The sequence below is a fragment of the Pristiophorus japonicus genome, chromosome 1 (genome assembly GCF_044704955.1).
Source record: "Pristiophorus japonicus isolate sPriJap1 chromosome 1, sPriJap1.hap1, whole genome shotgun sequence".
In the NCBI taxonomy this organism is placed as follows: Eukaryota; Metazoa; Chordata; class Chondrichthyes; family Pristiophoridae; genus Pristiophorus; species Pristiophorus japonicus.
The window spans coordinates 373,008,711-373,025,965 of record NC_091977.1 but is presented as its reverse complement, the minus strand read 5'-3'; the positions used below and the strand labels follow the sequence as shown (position 1 = coordinate 373,025,965).

The 17,255-nt window shown below is 44.7% G+C and overlaps 1 protein-coding gene across 4 annotated transcripts in view; it reads right to left on the bottom strand.

Moving 5' to 3' along the window:
* Positions 1-17,255, bottom strand: part of LOC139273836 (lethal(3)malignant brain tumor-like protein 4) — a 563,891-nt gene that overhangs the window by 397,454 nt on the left and 149,182 nt on the right. For all 4 annotated transcript variants that reach the window (XM_070890916.1, XM_070890932.1, XM_070890926.1 and 1 more), the window contains exons 14-15: positions 7,060-7,145; positions 1,768-1,878 (exon numbers count right to left, since the gene is read on the bottom strand). In XM_070890916.1, coding sequence (XP_070747017.1) covers positions 1,768-1,878; positions 7,060-7,145 — 197 coding nt within the window. The remainder of the gene's footprint in view (positions 1-1,767; positions 1,879-7,059; positions 7,146-17,255) is intronic.

Below are 17,255 nucleotides of genomic sequence, written 5' to 3'. Positions count from 1 at the left end.
CATCATTGATGTTAAACTGACCGGCCTGTAGTTACTAGGATTGTCCTTACACCCTTTCTTGAACAAAGGTGTCACATTTACCACTTTACGGCCCCAAGTTTCCACATAATTTGCTCCTGATTTTTAGGAGCAACTGGTGTAGAACGGAGTATCTTAGAAATCGGAATTCTCGTCATTTAGTTTGCTCCAGTTCTAGTCAGTTAGAACAGTTTCACTTTGGAACAGAATTTTCTTTTCAAAAGGGGGCGTGTCCGGCCACTTACGCCTGATTTCAAAGTTTCGTGAGTGAAAACTTACTCCAAACTAACTTAGAATGGAGCAAGTGAAGATTTTTGTACGCTCGAAAAAACCTTGTCTACACTTTAGAAAATCAGGCGTAGGTTACAAATCACGCGTAGGGAATGGTGGTGGGGGGTGTTTAAAGGGAAGTTTACAAACATTAAACACTTCAGTTTTACAAATAAAGAGCCATCATCAATAATAAATGATAAACACATCAATAAATCAATCAAAAAAAATTAATAAAAAATATATATATTTTTTTAAATCAATAAAACAAAAAATTTTCTACTTACCGACTGCAGCACCGGGAGCGTGCTGGGATGCCCCCCTCAGTGTGTCTCTGTCAGTGTCTCTATCTCTCTGTCTGTCTGTGTGTCTCTCTTTCTCTGTCTGTCAGTGTCTGTGTTTCTGACAGCGAGGGGAGGGGGAGGAGGGGGGTAGAGGGAGAGAGGGGGGGAGCAGAGGGAGGGAAGGGGGAGAAGGGGGAGGGATGGGGGAGAAGGGGGAGGGACGGGGGAGAAGTGGGAAGGATGGGGGAGAAGGGGGAGGGATGGGGAGAAGGGGGAGGGATGGGGAGAAGGGGGAGGGATGGGGAGAAGGGGGAGGGATAGGGAGAAGGGGGAGGGGGAGAAGGGGGGAGGGGGGAGGAAGGGGGGGAGAAGGAGGGGAAAGGAGATGGGGGGAAAGGAGATGGGGGGAAAGGAGATGGGGGGAAAGGAGAAGGGGGGGGAAAGGAGAAGGGGGGGAAAGGATATTGGGGGGGGGAGAAGGAGATTGGGTGGGGGGGGGAACATATCCTGCCTATCAGTATTCACCCCATCCATCACCTCTACCATCTCCGCTTCTATCAATATTTTGTCAGCATCATCTTCCTTAGTAAACAGCAATAGTTAGAAAATCAATTAAGTTACTAGCCAAATTTATTAACGAAGAGGATGCTGACAAATGTTGCTGAGATATTTTTTTTAAAGAAATTCAGTCTATTTTATCTACATAGCTCCAACTGCTCAGCTTCGCTATTTGGCCATATTCCTGGTGCACTGTTAATCTATACATCTGAGTCCCTTGGTGCTCCAGTTTGTCTATTCTGTGGAGTTTATGCTGCTCTATAGGGGATTATTTTTCTCATCTAACTGTGATGGATTTCAACTTTGGATAACTTGAATTTAGTAGAGAAAAGGAGGAGGGAGAAGAGATTCTAAACTGAACTGATTGATAGAAATGAATGTTCCACTTATATTACTAAATTTCAACCTAATTTTGAGAATAGTTAGCAAATCAATGAAGTTAATAGCGAAGGCTTCTTACTGAGCTAAATGCCATCAACAAAAATGAAGTTTTGTAAGAATTGCATTGCTTAGAAAATGGGATGAGCATGGAAACTCCAGCGAAGGCTAGCTGTGTCAAAAGAACGAATGACCTTAGAAATACAGCAAAAATTTGTGAATGTTCAAATACATTGTTAGAATTTGTAACAAACAGTACCTTTATCCTTTGCTCGTCAATATCTACAATTGTGGCAACACGAATCAACATTGGATTACGTTTGTCCACAGCTTCAAGTTTCATATTCACCTGGAACCCATGCGGTGGCCTCTGTGGAATGTAAAATTCAAGAGAATTGACAACTTACTCTCATGAACGTATTAACCAAACTTAGTGGCCAAAATGTTCTGCTTGCCACTAGAAAATGTTGTGAACATTTTTTAGGTACTTTTAGCAAAACATGCTCACTAATTGTAGCCTCACATTGTGTTACTTCATGAGGTATGTAATTGTTATGGATGATACACATACTTTAAATAATTATGTTGCGTTAGTATTTACAATGGAGGAAGAGGATAGCATGGGATATCCAAAGGAAACTAATGTTGAATCAGGGACAGGGACTCAATAAAATTAACACAAGTAAAATAACAGTAATGAAGAAAATAATGACACTAAAGAGTGACAAATCCCAAGGACTAGATGGTTTCACCCAGGGTTTTAAAGGAAGTAGGTGAGCACATTGCAGATGCCCGAACTATAATCTTCCAAAGTTCTCTCGATTCAGGACCCATTCCTTTAAATTGGAGAATTGCACATGTCACTTCGCTATTTAAGAATGGTGAGAGGGGAAACCAGGGAATTATAGACCAGTAATCTAACATCTGTTGTTGGGAAATTACTGGAGTCTATAATTGAGGATAGGGTGACTGAACACCTCGAAAATTTTCAATTGATCAGAGAGAGCCAGCATGGATTTGTGAAAGGGTAGGTCATGCCTGACAAAACTGATTTAATTTTTTGAGGAGGCGACTAAAGTAGTGGACAAGGGAAGATCTATGGACATTATTTATATGGACATCCAGAAGACATCTGATAAAGTCCCACATAAAAGATTGTTAACTAAGCCCATGGAATTGAAGGCAAATTATTGACCTGGTTAGGAAATTGAATGAGCAGCAGGAGGGATAATGGGTAGGTACTCGATTTGGCAGGATGTGACTCATGGTGTCCCGCAGGGATCTGTGTTGGGACCTCAACTATTCACCGTATTTATTAATGACTTAGATGGTGGCATAGAAAGCCATATATCCAAATTTGCCGATGACACAATGATAGGCGACACTGCAGGCAGTATAGATGAAAGCATAAAATTAAAAAGGGGTACTGACAGATTAAGTGAATGGGTAAAATTGTAGCAAATGGATTTCCTTGTAGGAAAATGTGAGGTGATCCACTTTGGACCTAAAAAGGATAGAATAGATCCTTAATAACATAGATCATTAAAATGTCATGAACAGGTACAGAAAATAATCAAAAGGGCTAATATATTGAGGGGACTAGAGTACAAGGGGGTAGAAGTTACGCTGCAGCTGTACAAAGCCCTGGTTAGACCACACCTGGAGTAATGTGAGCAGTTCTGGGCACCACACCTTAGGAAGGGTATATTGGCCCCGGAGGGAGCGCAGAGTAGGTTTACCAGAATGATCCGCGGACTCCAAGGGTTAAATTACGAGGAGAGATTACACAAATTAGGATTGTATTCCTTAGCATGTGGAAAGTTAGAGGTGATCTGATTGAAGTTTTCAAGCTATTAAGGGGAACAGATAGGGTAGATAGAGAGAAACTATTTCCGCTAGTTGGGGAATCTAGGACTGGGGGCATAGTCTAAAAATTAGAGCCAGACCTTTCAGCAGTGAAATTAGGAAACACTTCTACCCACAAAGGGTGGGAGAAGTTTGGAACTCTCATCTCTTTTTTTTTTAAAAGTCATTTCTGGGATGTGGGTGTCGCATGCAAGGCCAGCATTTATTGCCCATCCCTAATTGCCCTTGAGGTGGTTGTGGTGAGTCGCCGCCTTAAACCTCAGCAGTCCGTGTGGAGAACATACTCCCACAGTGCTGTTAGGGAGGGAATTTCAGGATTTTGACACAGCAACTATTATATATTTCCAAGTCGGTGTGTGACTTCGAGGGGAACTTGGAGGTGATGGTGTTCCCTTGTACCTGCTGCCCTTGTCCTTCTAGGTGGTAGAGGTTGTGGGTTTGGCAGGTGCTGTCAAAGAAGCCTTGCTGCAGTGCATCTTGTAGATGGTGCATACTGCAGTTACGGTGTGCCGATGGTGGAAGGAGTGAATGTTTAAGGTGGTGGATGGGATGTCAATCAAGCGAGCTGCTTTGTCCTGGATGGTGTTGAGCTTCTTGAGTGTTGTTGGAACTGCATTCAACCAATCAGGTGGAGAGTATTCCATCTCACTCCTGACTTGTGCCTTATAGATGGTGGAAAGGCTTTGGGAGTCAGGAAGTGAGACACTCGCCACAGAATACCCAGCCTCTGATCTGATCTCTTGTAGCCACTGTATTTATGTGGCTGGTCCAGTTAAGTTTCTGATCAATGGTGACCCTCAGGATGTTGATGGTAGGGCATTCAGCGATGGTAATGCTGTTGAATGTCAAGGGGCGGTAGTTAAGACGCTCTCTTAATGGAGATAGTCATTGCCTGGCACTTGTGTGGCACGAATGTTACTTGTCACTGATATGCCCAGGTCTCAATGTCGTCCAGGTCTTGCTGCATGCGGGCATGGACTGCTTCATTATCTGAGGAGTTGCGAATGGAACTGAACACTGCAATCATCAGCGAATATCCCCACGTGACCTTATGATGGAGGGAAGGTCATTGATGAAGCAGCCAAAAATGGTTGAGTCTAAGACACTGCCCTGAGGAACTCCTACAGCAATTTCCCGAGGTTGAGATGATTGGCTTCAACAACCACAACCATTTTCCTTTGTGCTGGGTATGATTCCAGCTAGTAGCTCCCATTGACTTCAGTTTTACTAGGGCTATTTGATGCCACACTGTGTCAAATGCTGCCTTGATGTCAAGCGCAGTCACTTTCACCTCACCCCTGGAATTCAACTCTTTTGTCCCTATTTGGACCAGGGCTGTAATAAGGTCTGGAACCAAGTGGTCTGGACCCAATCTGGCCATCGATGAGCAGGTTATTGGTGAGTAATTGTCGCTTGATAGCTTTCAACGACACCTTCCATCACTTCGCTGATGATTACGAGTAAACTGATGGGGCAGTAATTGGCCGAATTGGATTTGTCCTGCTTTTTGTGAACAGGACATACCAGGGCAGTTTTCCACATTTTCTGATAGATGCCAGTGTTGTAGCTGTACTGGAACAGCTGGCTAGAGGCACGGCTAGTTCTGGAGCCCAAGTCTTCAGCACGACAGCTGGGATATTGTCGGTGCCCATAGCCTTGTTGTATCCAGTATGCTCAGCCATTTCTTGATATCATGTGGAGTGAGTCGAATTGGCTGAAGACTACCTTCTGTGAAGGTGGAGACCTCAGGAAGAGGCCAAGATGGATCATCCACTCGGCACTTCTGGTTGAAGATTGTTGCACATGCTTCAGCCTTGTCTTTTGCATTCGCAAGCTAGGCTCTGCCATCATTGAGGATGGGGATATTCATGCAGTCTCCTCCTCCCGAATGGTCCATCACCATTCATGATTGGATGTAGTCGGACTGCAGAGCTTTGATCTGATCCATTAGTTGTAGGATCGCTTAGCTCTGTCTATAGCATGCTCCTTCCGTTGTTTACTATGCATGTATGTGTTGCAGCTTCTCCAGCTTGGCACTTCATTTTTAGGTATAGCTGGTGCTGCTCCTGACATGCTCTTCTACACTCTTCATTGAATCAGGGTTGGTCGCCTGGCTTGATGTTAATGGCAGAGTGAGGGATATGTGAGTTTACAGATGGTGGAATACAATCCGTAACCTTAAGGTTGTGGTGGAATACAATTCTGCTGCTGCTGATGGCCCACAGCACCTCATGGATGCTCAGTTTTGAGCTGCTATATCTGTTCTGAATCTATCCCATTTAGCACCATGGCAGATGGAGGGTGTCTTCAGTGTGAAGATGGGACTTTGTCTCCACAATGACTGTGCGGTGGTCTGCATAAGGTAGATTGGTGAAGACAAGGTCAAGCAGGTTTTCCCCATGTGTTGATTCTCTCACCCACTGCTGCAGGCCCAGTCTGGCAGCTCTGTCCTTCAGTACTCGGCTAGCTTGGTCAGTAGTGGTGCTACTGAGTCACTCTTGGTGACGGACATGGAACTCCCTCACCCAGAGTACATTCTGTGCCCTTGCTACCCTCAGTGCTTCTTCCAAGTGGTGGTCATCACGGAGAAGTTCTGATTCATCAACTGAGGGAGGGTGGTAGGTAGTAGTCAGCAGGACGTTGCCTTGCCCATGCTTGACCTGATGGCATGACTTGATGGAGTCCGGAATCAATGTTGAGGACTCCCAGGGCCACTCCTCCTGTATACCACTGTACCGCCACCTCTGTCCTGCCGGTGGGACAGGGCATAGCCAGGGATGTTGATGGAAGAGTCTGGGACATTGGCTGAAAGGTATGATTCTTTGATTTTATGTCAGGCTGTTTGTTTGACTAGTCTGTGGATCGATGCCGGTTGGTCCGTCCTATATTATTCTTATTATTGTTTCGGTTTGTTATACCTGAGTGGCTTGCTAGGCCATTTCAGAGGGCAGTTAAGAGTCAACCACATTGCTGTGGGTTAGGAGTCACATTTGGGATGGCAGATTTCCTTCCCTAAAGGACATTAGTGAACCAGATGGGATTTTACAACTGGTCACCATCATTGATGCTAGCTTTTTATTCCAGATTTATTTAATTAGCTGAATTTAAATTCCTCAGCTGTTGTAGTGGGATTTGAACTCATGTCTCCAGATTATTAGTCCAGACCTCTGGATTAGTAGCCCAGTAACATAACCACTGCGTTACCGTTCCCTTTGGAATTCTGCAAACGGCAATTGATGTGAGATCAATTGTTAATTTTAAATTTGGAATTGCTAGATTTTTGTTAACAAAAGGTATCAAGGGATATGGGGCAAAGGCAGATATATGGAGTTAGGTCACAGATCAGCCATTATCTCATTGAATGGTGGAACAGGCTCAAGGGATCAATGGCCTACTCCTGTGCCTATATATACATAGGTTACGCATAGGTAGGAGTGAGTTTCAAAGCAAGTGACATATCAGATGATCTCTTAAACCTCAAACAAAAATAAGAATTGATTTGTTTTAATAGGGACAATTTTTCATTCAATGTTGTTAGCAAAACTAGCTAATGCATTTTTAGTTTGCAATTATTATGTTATGATTATTTAAAATCACTAGCATTACTTCATATGGACAGTATAACTTGCTATTCACGACTATCCAACAAATTCTAGTGTGATCAGTTGGAAGAACAATCACGTACCACTTTGAAAGCACGGGCTGGAGCAGAGGTAGCACCCATCTCATCAAAATATTTCTTCCAGGAGAAATTTTTTGGATCAGAATATCCTAAAACAACAAGTTAATAAAATTTTATTGAGCTGGAGTACACAGACGAGCTTAAAACAGGTGGAAAGTGCAACCACCTTTTTATAGAAAACAAAAAGGTTAAGCTCAATTTTGTCTTTCAAACATTATGTAACATTTTAAATTGATAAGTCTGAAAGTTGTGTCAGATAAAGATTGGAAAATAAACTAGTATGATAGAATTAAATACTATTTTTCAGGGTATAACACCATCATATTCACGTAATGTAACATTTAAGGCAAAATTTGTGGGTTAACGCCGGCTGTTACCACCCGATTCGAGGAAAATAATGGCGGCCGCTGCACTTATACCCGCTGCTGGCAGGCCCCGTGGTGTGCACCATTTTCGGCTGGGCAATAGCGCGGCCAATGTCTGTGCTCACGAAAATTATGTAGATTATGAAGATTGTGACATCAATGGAGCGTGTAACGTTCACTTGACGCACGATCTGCCAAGTTCAACTTTGCCGTTCCATTTACCGGTATGCCTCAACTGCGACCAGCTGAGCAAGCGTTGACAAGCAGGAAGGAGGCTCCAGCAGCATTATTTAAAGGGATCATTAGCATGCTTGTTCAGTTTGACTGGCTCTCTGCAACCTTATGCGACTACCGCAGCTTTATAAACTTATTTCACGGTCCTAAGGAACCAGGGAGTGTTGCTGCATGTGGAAAACACCTTCATTCTTATTTGAAGGCTTCTGCTCAAAACACTTGCTCACAGTTATGGGCACTACTGGCAGTCCCCCTCATGCTCGAGTATCTTAGGGAGAGGGAGCGGTGCCAAGAGGAAGTGGAGGGAGGAGGAGGAGAGCCAGGAGTGCTCGCAACAGGAGGCCTTTCCCACCTATGGTCTTCCGAGAGCACTTCTCTTATATCCAATTATGCGAGAAGTATATTAGGAGGCTCCGGTTCAGCAGGAAGGTGGTCACAGAACTCTGCCAGTTCCTACAACCAGCCCGCAGCGTGAGAGCAGGGTGACGACGGCTCTCCCAGTAACCCTCAAGGTCACTGTGGTCCTCAATTTCTTCGCCAATGGATCCTTCCGGTCTGCAGCAGGCAACATAGCTAACATCTCCAAGTTCGCCATCCATCGCTGCATCTAGGAGGTGGCTCTCTACTCCAGTAGGGACTACGTTTTCTTCTCTCTGAACAGACAGAATCAGGAGCAGTGCGCATGTGGCTTTGCCAGGGTTGCATGATTCCCCATGTGCAGGGCACCATTGACTGCACCCATGTGGCTATGCAGGCACCGCATAACAATCCTGAGATCTTCCGTAACCCCAAAGGCTACCATTCACTTAATGTGCAGTGGTTGTGCGACCACGCCCAGCGCTTCCTGATGGTCAATGCTCACAAGGATGGATTAAGGGTGCCGCGGCAGTACCTTGGCCATGGGCCCCCGACTCCCATTCACATCCTGCAGTAAATGACATTGGTGAGCTAAGTCACAGAGCACTATACTGAGTATGCATCAGGTCAAGGTCAGGTCAGGTCTACATCTCAGGTTATATTCTCATTGATATTATGACGACATTCATTTAATATTTTATTATATTTCCAAACAATCAAACCGATACCTTGATGAAACCCTGTATAAACAGTAAACAACAACACTTTGATGTGTATTCATTTTCATGGCACCTAACCAAGCATTTTCTGATAATTTGCATATACAACATCCACACATTCCCTTTATCTTTACATTTATGACAATTTATTAAGATTGCAATACTGAGTATTTTTCAGATCAGCATATCCCTATATATTGAATTTTGCAATTTTAGGACAAGATAATCCTACAATAATCCACACTCTATTTACACAGAAAGAGCACAATCAACATTATACATCCCCAATTCATTACCAAAATCCTCCCCATCTGTGCAGCCGCTGCCATCAAACCAGTAATTATTTAGGAGGAAGAGAACAATATGCTAACTAAAAAAAAATACAGATTAAGTACATTCAAGGAAGAAAACAGGCTATATAGACTCAGGTTTAAGTCAATCCCAATTACATCCATTTGACAAAACACTCTAATTTGCAGTGGAAGTCACTCGATTAATTAAACTATCCTTAGGGTAACTAATGTACAAACAACTGCAAACCTCTATATAGCCCGTTTGAGTACACAAAGGATAAGCGTGTATAACTAGATTTGAAGTTTCGCTTTTGTAGATGTGTACAATTGGAGAATTGGATACACAATGCAAATGTGACAAAGGACTGTCTACATCATTCAATATGAACAAAAAAACAAAATACTCCCACTGCTGGAAAACCATCCGTCAAGAAATCACATGGCAGTTGACATTTAAGGAAAGATCTTTCCTCAGAACTGGAAGATATTACAGATGAACAGCATTTAAGGAGGAACTGAAAAAGCTTATGCTAAAGAGTAATAGCTGGGCAGAATGAGTATGAAAAACTAGCAAAGTGACTCCTTTTTGTTTCTTCTGCATCTCACTTCCACTGTTTAATCATTTCCTGATCCCCGCCATAGCATTTTAAAAGTCAATCATTCCATGTCTTTTCTTTTATGCATCGGTTTTGCGTGTATAATTTTTGTGTGGTGTGTGTGGCTAGTCTGTGGTATGTGTGTGTGCTTTTACCCCTTTGATTCCATCTTTAATGGTGTTCATCCGTAAGATCTTTCAATTCTGAGGCAAGGTTTTATACCTTAAACTTAGGAACTATAAAGGGCTAGAATTTCCTAACAATCTGCCAGCGCCCGGTTGCCATCCAAACGACCGCTAAGATTCTCAAGATTATTGCCAGCAAAAACTTCCCTCCCCCCACCCCACCAAAAGATCTGCCCAACGAAGAAAATGGGCGTTGCACCCCGATTTTCAGTGAAAAAGGTGAATTTTGGGTCAATCAGGCGGTTCTTAAAGAAAATGTGCGATAATTAATAAATTAAGTAAAAATTTACCGAGGCTGCGGGTTGGGCCAAGGAGGAGAAAAACACAAAATATTTTTTCAAAAATAAAAAAAATCATAAAAACATTCTCAGGACCCTTTTAACTTAAATCACTGACAGAATTTTAAAATAATTAATAAAAAACTAATTACTCACCTTTTTCTTGCAGAGCTACTCACCTACCGCCCAGCTCCGCTAATTGTCATGGGCATTTTTTTAATACTTACCTACGGGTCACCGCTGAGCCAAATATCATGCCATGGCAATCTGTGGACGGTGCACGCCGACAGTCTGCTCTCCAGTGGTACTTCGAAACCAACGGCATTAACTCAGCTGGCAATTTCTCGCCGACCCAGTTATCGCCCAAAACGGCCAATATTGCTTAGAAACCAGGCAGTAAGCCATTGCAAATTCTAGCCCATAGAAACACAGGAACAGGAGTAGCCCATTCAATTAGATCATAGCTGATTTGTATCTCAATTCCAATTATGCACCTTTATTCCATATCCTTTGATACCCTTATCCAATCAAAATCTACCGATCATAGTCTTGAACTTCAACTATCTCATGTTCTCACGTTTTTTTCAATGGATATTGCCTAACCTGCTGAGTATCTCCAGTGTTCTGTTTTTGTTTCCACATCACTATGCCTATGTCTATGAGACCGATTTTAACCCAGCCCACCAGTTTCAAATGGTGCCTGTGGGTAGTTAAAATGGCAAGGGGTGGGGGGTTGCGGCCGTAAAGATTTGTGCCGCGATTCTGCCCCATGCCATTTTAACTGCTGGAATCCCAGCAGTGTGCAAGCTGCCTATTCCAGGCTGGAGGAGGCCTAATTAAATTGGGAAAGGTTGCAGGCCGATGACATCATCGGCGCCACAATATAATTTTAACTCCCAGGATTGGGAGACCCGCACGGCACCGAACTTGCCAGCAAAAGAAATCAGCATTGGACCAGAACAAGGAAAGTCGTATTGTTTATGTTTTGCTAAGACTCCTTGTGTCCAGGAGGAACAGGAGGGCTCCTCCTGGCCCAACAAGGAAACGTTGGGCCTCTTCTCTCCCAGGCTTTTCCTCTCTGTGATTAACCTGGATTCCTTACTTATCTCGTCAGGGCCAGGGCCGTGCCCTTGGGTTCCCGGCATGGTTGGCGTCCTGCCCAATTTCTCGCTTTTGTCTGCAAGGTCTTACATTATTCAGTGCCGGCTTCAGGTGGGAAACATTGTAGAGAAGTGTAAATGAGGCTTGAGAATTAAAAAGACCCAGGCTTCATGCTGACAAATCTGTGGGGGTTTCCATCCCGCCCGCAACCCATCCCCACAAACACTCGAGTTAAAATCGGCCTTCTCTTAAATCACTTACACATTTCACCTGAGGAAGACCACTGTGGTTTTATTTTTAAGTAATTAAAGTGGAAGAACAGATAATGGTAATCTTCAACTACTGCAAGTTATAACATTAAACAGATTGTATAAAAAGGCACTATGAAATGGAAACAAATCTTATGTGGGGTGAATGCATGAGAGATTGCCCAGGGCAGGTCTTCTGGAGGTGACTTTTTTTCTCTCAAATATTATGATTTGTGTTGGAAGCCAACAATATTAAACAATGCAGGGAGAACAATATTCAAAGTGACAAACTTAATATTGTATTTATACCCATTAACAATATTCTTACTGTATTTACATTAGTGACAAGGTTCAAACAGTACTTATACCCAGCGACAAAGTTCACACGTATTCACATCCACATTAGAAAACATTCATAATGTTTACACCCATAACGACAAAGTTTATATAAAAAAGAACTCACATTTACATGATGTCTTTCACATACTCAAAACATCATAGTGTTCCATAGCCAAATAAGTACTTTTGAATGTAGTCATTGTTGTAAAGTAGGGAAACGTGGCAGCCAATTGTGTAAAGAAAAATCGAACAAACAGCAATGAGATTGAAAATTAGATAATGGGGTAGATTTTGATTTTATAAAACAGGTGATAGCAATCGGCAGCCCATTTTACATCACTCCTGATTCTTATTTCTATTAAAGATGTAAAACGGGCTGCCGATTCACTATCACCTCTTTACATTATTGCACAAAGTCAAAATCTACTTCAATCTGTTTAGTAAGTTTGGTTTAGAGATATTTGTTGGCAAGGAGAGGAGGATAACTCCCTTGCTCTTCTTCAAATAGTACCATGGGATTTTCTTATGTCCACGAGAGGGCAAACAGGCCTCAGTTTAACATTTCATCTGAAAGGCAGCACCTTTGACAGACCAGAACTCCCTCAGTACTACACTGAAAGTTCAACCTGGATTATGTGTTCAAGTCCCTGGAGTGGGGCTTAGAGTGCTACGCTGAGCCAAGGCAGATACCAAGGCTCTGCCGAGGAACCTGAGTGTATGAATCACTAGCGTTTATAAAGGCCCGGAATTTTCAGTGGGTAATGACGGCGAACTACCAGCATTTGCCATCATTATTGTTATATATGTGGACTTGTATTTACTCTGTACAGCCATCAGAGGGCTCATCCACTGGAGTCCCAAGGGATCCCATAATTACTTGGGAGCACAGGTATTTAAGGAGGCATCACGGGTTGGAGAGGCACTCTGGAGACCTGCAATAAAAGACTAAGGTCACACTTTACTTTGAGCTCACAGTGTTCAGTCTGACTCTTTCTCCATACACAACAACTGGTGATGAGATACAGATAGCGAACCCAAAGATGCAGAGAACAGTGGGCATCCTGGAGAAATTTTCAGAGGGAGATGATTGGGAAACTTTTGTGGAGCGACTCGACCAATACTTCGTGGCCAACGAGCTAGATGGGGAAGAGAGCGCTGCCAAATGAAGGGCGATCCTCCCTCACTGTCTGTGGGGCACCAATGTATGGCCTCATGAAGAATCTGCTCACTCCAGCGAAACCCATGGAGAAATCGTATGACGATTTGTGCACATTGGTCCGAGATCATTTGAACCCGAAGGAAAGCGTTCTGATGGTGAGGTACAAAAGGTCTGAAGGCCGGGAAGTGGCAAGTTATGTCGCCGAGCTAAGATGCCTTACAGGACATTGCGAATTTGAAAGACATTTGGAGCACATGCTCAGAGACTTTTTCGTACTTGGCATTGACCACGAAACCATACTTCGCAAACTTTTGACTGTAGAGACCCCAACCTTGAGTAAGGCTATAGCGATAGCCCAGGCGTTCATTGCCATCAGTGACAATACGAAGCAAATCTCTCAGCACACAAGTGCTGCTACAAGTACTGTGAACAAAGTGATGTTGTTTTCAAATCGTAACGTACAGGGCAGGTCACACATACCTGCAGCTGCACGTCCGCAGATGACTAAGAGTCCACCATCAAGGGTGATGAATGCAAGGCCATTAACACCTTGTTGGCGCTGCAGGGCTGCAGGCGAGCTGCAAAGCCTGTTAAACCTGCAAACCACTAAGTTGCAGAGGAGGACAGATCCACAGAGGATCACGACAAACCAGAGCCTCAGATTGAGGAGGCAGAGGTACATGGGGTGCACACATTCACCACGAATTGTCCCCCTATAATATTGAATGTGGACCTAAATGGACTCCCGGTGTCAATGGAGCTGGACATGGGCGCAAGCCAGTCCATCATGGGAAATAAGACTTTCGAAAGATTGTGGTGCAACAAGGCCTCAAGGCCAGTCTTAACTCCAGTTCGCATGAAACTAAGAACATACACGAAAGAATTGATTCCTGTAATCGGCAGTGCTACCGTAAAGGTCTCCTACGATGCACAAGCTACCACTCAAGGTGATACCGGGCGATGGTCCCATGCTGCTCAGCAGGCGATGGTTGGGAAAGATACGCTGAAACTGGGACGACGTCCGAGCGCTTTCGCCCGTTGACGACACTTCGTGTGCCCAGGTCTTAAAAAATTTCCTTCGCTGTTCGAACCAGGCATCAGGAAATTCCAAGGAGCAAAAGTGCAGATCCACCTAATTCTGTGGGTGCGACCCATCCATCACAAGGCGAGAGCAGTACTGTACACAATGAAAGGATAGAGATCGAGCTAGACTGGCTGCAAAGAGAGGGCATCATTTCACCAATCGAGGTCAGCGAGTGAGCCAGTCCTACTGTCCCAGTCCTCAAGGGAGACAGCACCGTCAGAATCTGTAGCGATTACAAAGTAACTATCAATTGTTCCTCCCTGCAGGACCAATACCCACTACTAAAGGCTGACGACCTCCTTGCAACGCGGGCGGGAGCAAAGATGTTCACGAAGCTGGATCTGACTTCAGTCTACATGACGCAAGAACTGGAGGAATCATCGAAGGCCCTCACCTGCATCAACACACACAAAGGTCTTTTTGTTTATAACAAATGCCCGTTTGGAATCCGATCAGCGGCGGCGATATTCCAGAGAAACATGGAAAGTTTACTGAAGTCGGTCCCGCACACCGTGGTCTTCCAGGACGACATCTTGGTCACAGGTCGGAACACAGTCGAGCACCTGCAGAACCTGGAGGAGGTTCTTAGTCGACTCAATCGCGTGGGGCTCATGTTAAAATGCTCGAAGTGCGTTTTCCTGGCGCCTGAAGTGGAGTTTTTGGGAAGGAGGATTGCGCCAGACAGCATCAGGCCCACCAACGCGAAGGCGGAGGCAATCGAGAACGCACCAAGGCCACAAAACGTGACGGAGCTGCGGTTGTTTCTGGGACTGTTGAACTACTTTGGTAACTTCTTACCAGGTCTCAGCATACTACTCAAACTATTACACGTCTTACTATGAAAAGGGGGCGAATGGGTTTGGGGCGAAAGCCAAGAAAATGCCTTTGTAAAAGAAAGAAAATTGTTATGCTCAAACAAGTTCCTTGTGTTGTATGATCCATGTAAGCGTTTGGTACTAGCATGTGATGTGTCGTCATATGGCGTCGGGTGTGTATTGAAACAAGCTAATGATTTCGGGAAACTGCAACCGGTTGCTTATGCATCCAGGAATCTGTCTAAGGCTGAGAGAGCCTACAGCATGATTCAAAAAGAAGATTTAGCATGTGTCTATGGGGTAAAGAAAATGCATCAATACCTGTTTGGGCTAAAATTCGAATTGGAAACTGACCATAAGCCACTTATATCCCTGTTTTCCGAGAGTAAAGGGATAAATACCAACGCTTCGGCCCGCATCCAGAGATGGATGCTCACGTTGTCCGCATACAACTACGCCATCCGCCACAGGCCAGGCACAGAAAACTTAGCCAATGCTCTCAGTAGACTGCCATTGCCCATCACGGGGGTGGAAATGGCGCAGCCCGCAGATCTAGCCATGGTTATGGAAGCATTTGAGAGTGAGCAATCACCCGTCACTGCCCGGCAGATCAAAACCTAGACAAACCAGCTCCCCTTATTATCTCGAATCAAAAGCTGTGTGCTTCACAGGAGATGGTCCAGTGTCCCAGTGGAAATGCAGGAAGAGATAAAGCCATTCCAGTGGCGCAAAGATGAAATGTCTATACAGGCAGACTGCCTTCTGTGGGGCAATTGAGTAGTGGTCCCCAAGAAGGGCAGAGACACCTTCATCAATGACCTCCAGAGTACCCACCCAGGCATCGTAATGATGAAAGCGATAGCCAGATCCCACGTGTGGTGGCCCGGTATCGATGCGGACTTAGAGTCCTGCGTTCACAGATGTAATACATGCTCGCAGTTAAGCAATGTACCCAGGGAGGTGCCGCTAAGTTTATAGTCTTGGCCCTCCACACAGTGGTGTAGGGTACACGTCGACTATGCAGGCCTGTTCTTGGATAAAATATTCCTTGTGGTTGTAGACACGTACTCCAAGTGGATTGAATGTGAGATAATGTCGCCTAGCACGTCCGCTGCCACTACTGAAAGCCTGCGGGCCATGTTTGCCACACACGGCTTATCCAATGCCCTGGTGAGCGACAACGGGCCATGTTTTATCAGTGCTGAGTTCAAAGAATTCATGACCCGTAACGGGATCAAACATGTCACATCTGCCCCGTTTAAACCAGCGTCCAACGGTCAGGCAAAGAGAGCAGTGCAAACCATCAAGCAAGGTTTGAAGAGGGTAACTGCAGACTCGCCTATCCCGAGTCCTGCTTAGCTACCGCACGAGACCCTACTCACTCACTGGGATCCCACCTGCTGAACTGCTCATGAAAAGAGCACTTAAGACAAGGCTCTCGTTAGTTCACCCAGATCTGCATGAACAGGTAGAGAGCAGGCGGCTTCAACAAAGTGCATACCATAATAGCGCAAATGTGTCACGCGAGATTGAAATCAGTGATCCTGTATTTGTATTAAATTATGGACAAGTTCCCAAGTGGCTTCCCGGCACTGTCGTGGTCAAAGAGGGAAGCAGGTTGTTTTGGGTCAAACTTTCAAATGGACTCATTCACTGGAAACACTTGGACGAAACCAAACTCAGATTCACGGACTATCCTGAGCAACCCACCTTGGACCCTGCCTTTTTTGATCCCCCAACATACACACCAGTGGCAACCGGCACCACGATTGACCACGAAGCAGAACCCATCATCCACAGCAACCCAGCAGGGCCCAACACAGCAGGCAGGCCAGCAAAACCAGTTGCACAGCAGTCCAGCAAGGGCCTAACAAATGATTCAACAACACCAGCTTTCACACCAAGACGATCACCCAGGCAAGAAGGGCCCCAGATCAACTCACATTGTAAATAGTTACACTATTGACTTTGGGGGGGGGGAGGGGGAGTGTTATATATGTGGACTTGTATTTACTCTGTACAGCCACCAGAGGGCTCATCCCCTGGAGTCCCAAGGGATGCCATAATCCCTTGGGAGCACAAGTATTTAAGGAGGCTTCACAGATTGGAGAGGCACTCTGGAGACCTACAATAAAAGACTAAGGTCACACTTTACTTCCAGCTCACAGTCTGACTCTTTCTCCATACACAACAATTACCCCCTGAAACTGACCGCAATTTCAGGATTTAGCGTATGTGCATCTAAAGACGGAAATCCTGAAGTTGTGGTCAGTCAATCACTGCTCCGACACTGGCTGCGTTGTGGATAGCCAATGGCTCAGTTGGTAGCACCTTTGACTCTGTCAGAGGTTGTGGGTTCAAGTCCCGCTCCAGAGACTTGAGAACTGAAACCTAGGCTGACACTCCAGTGCAGTATTGAGAGAGTG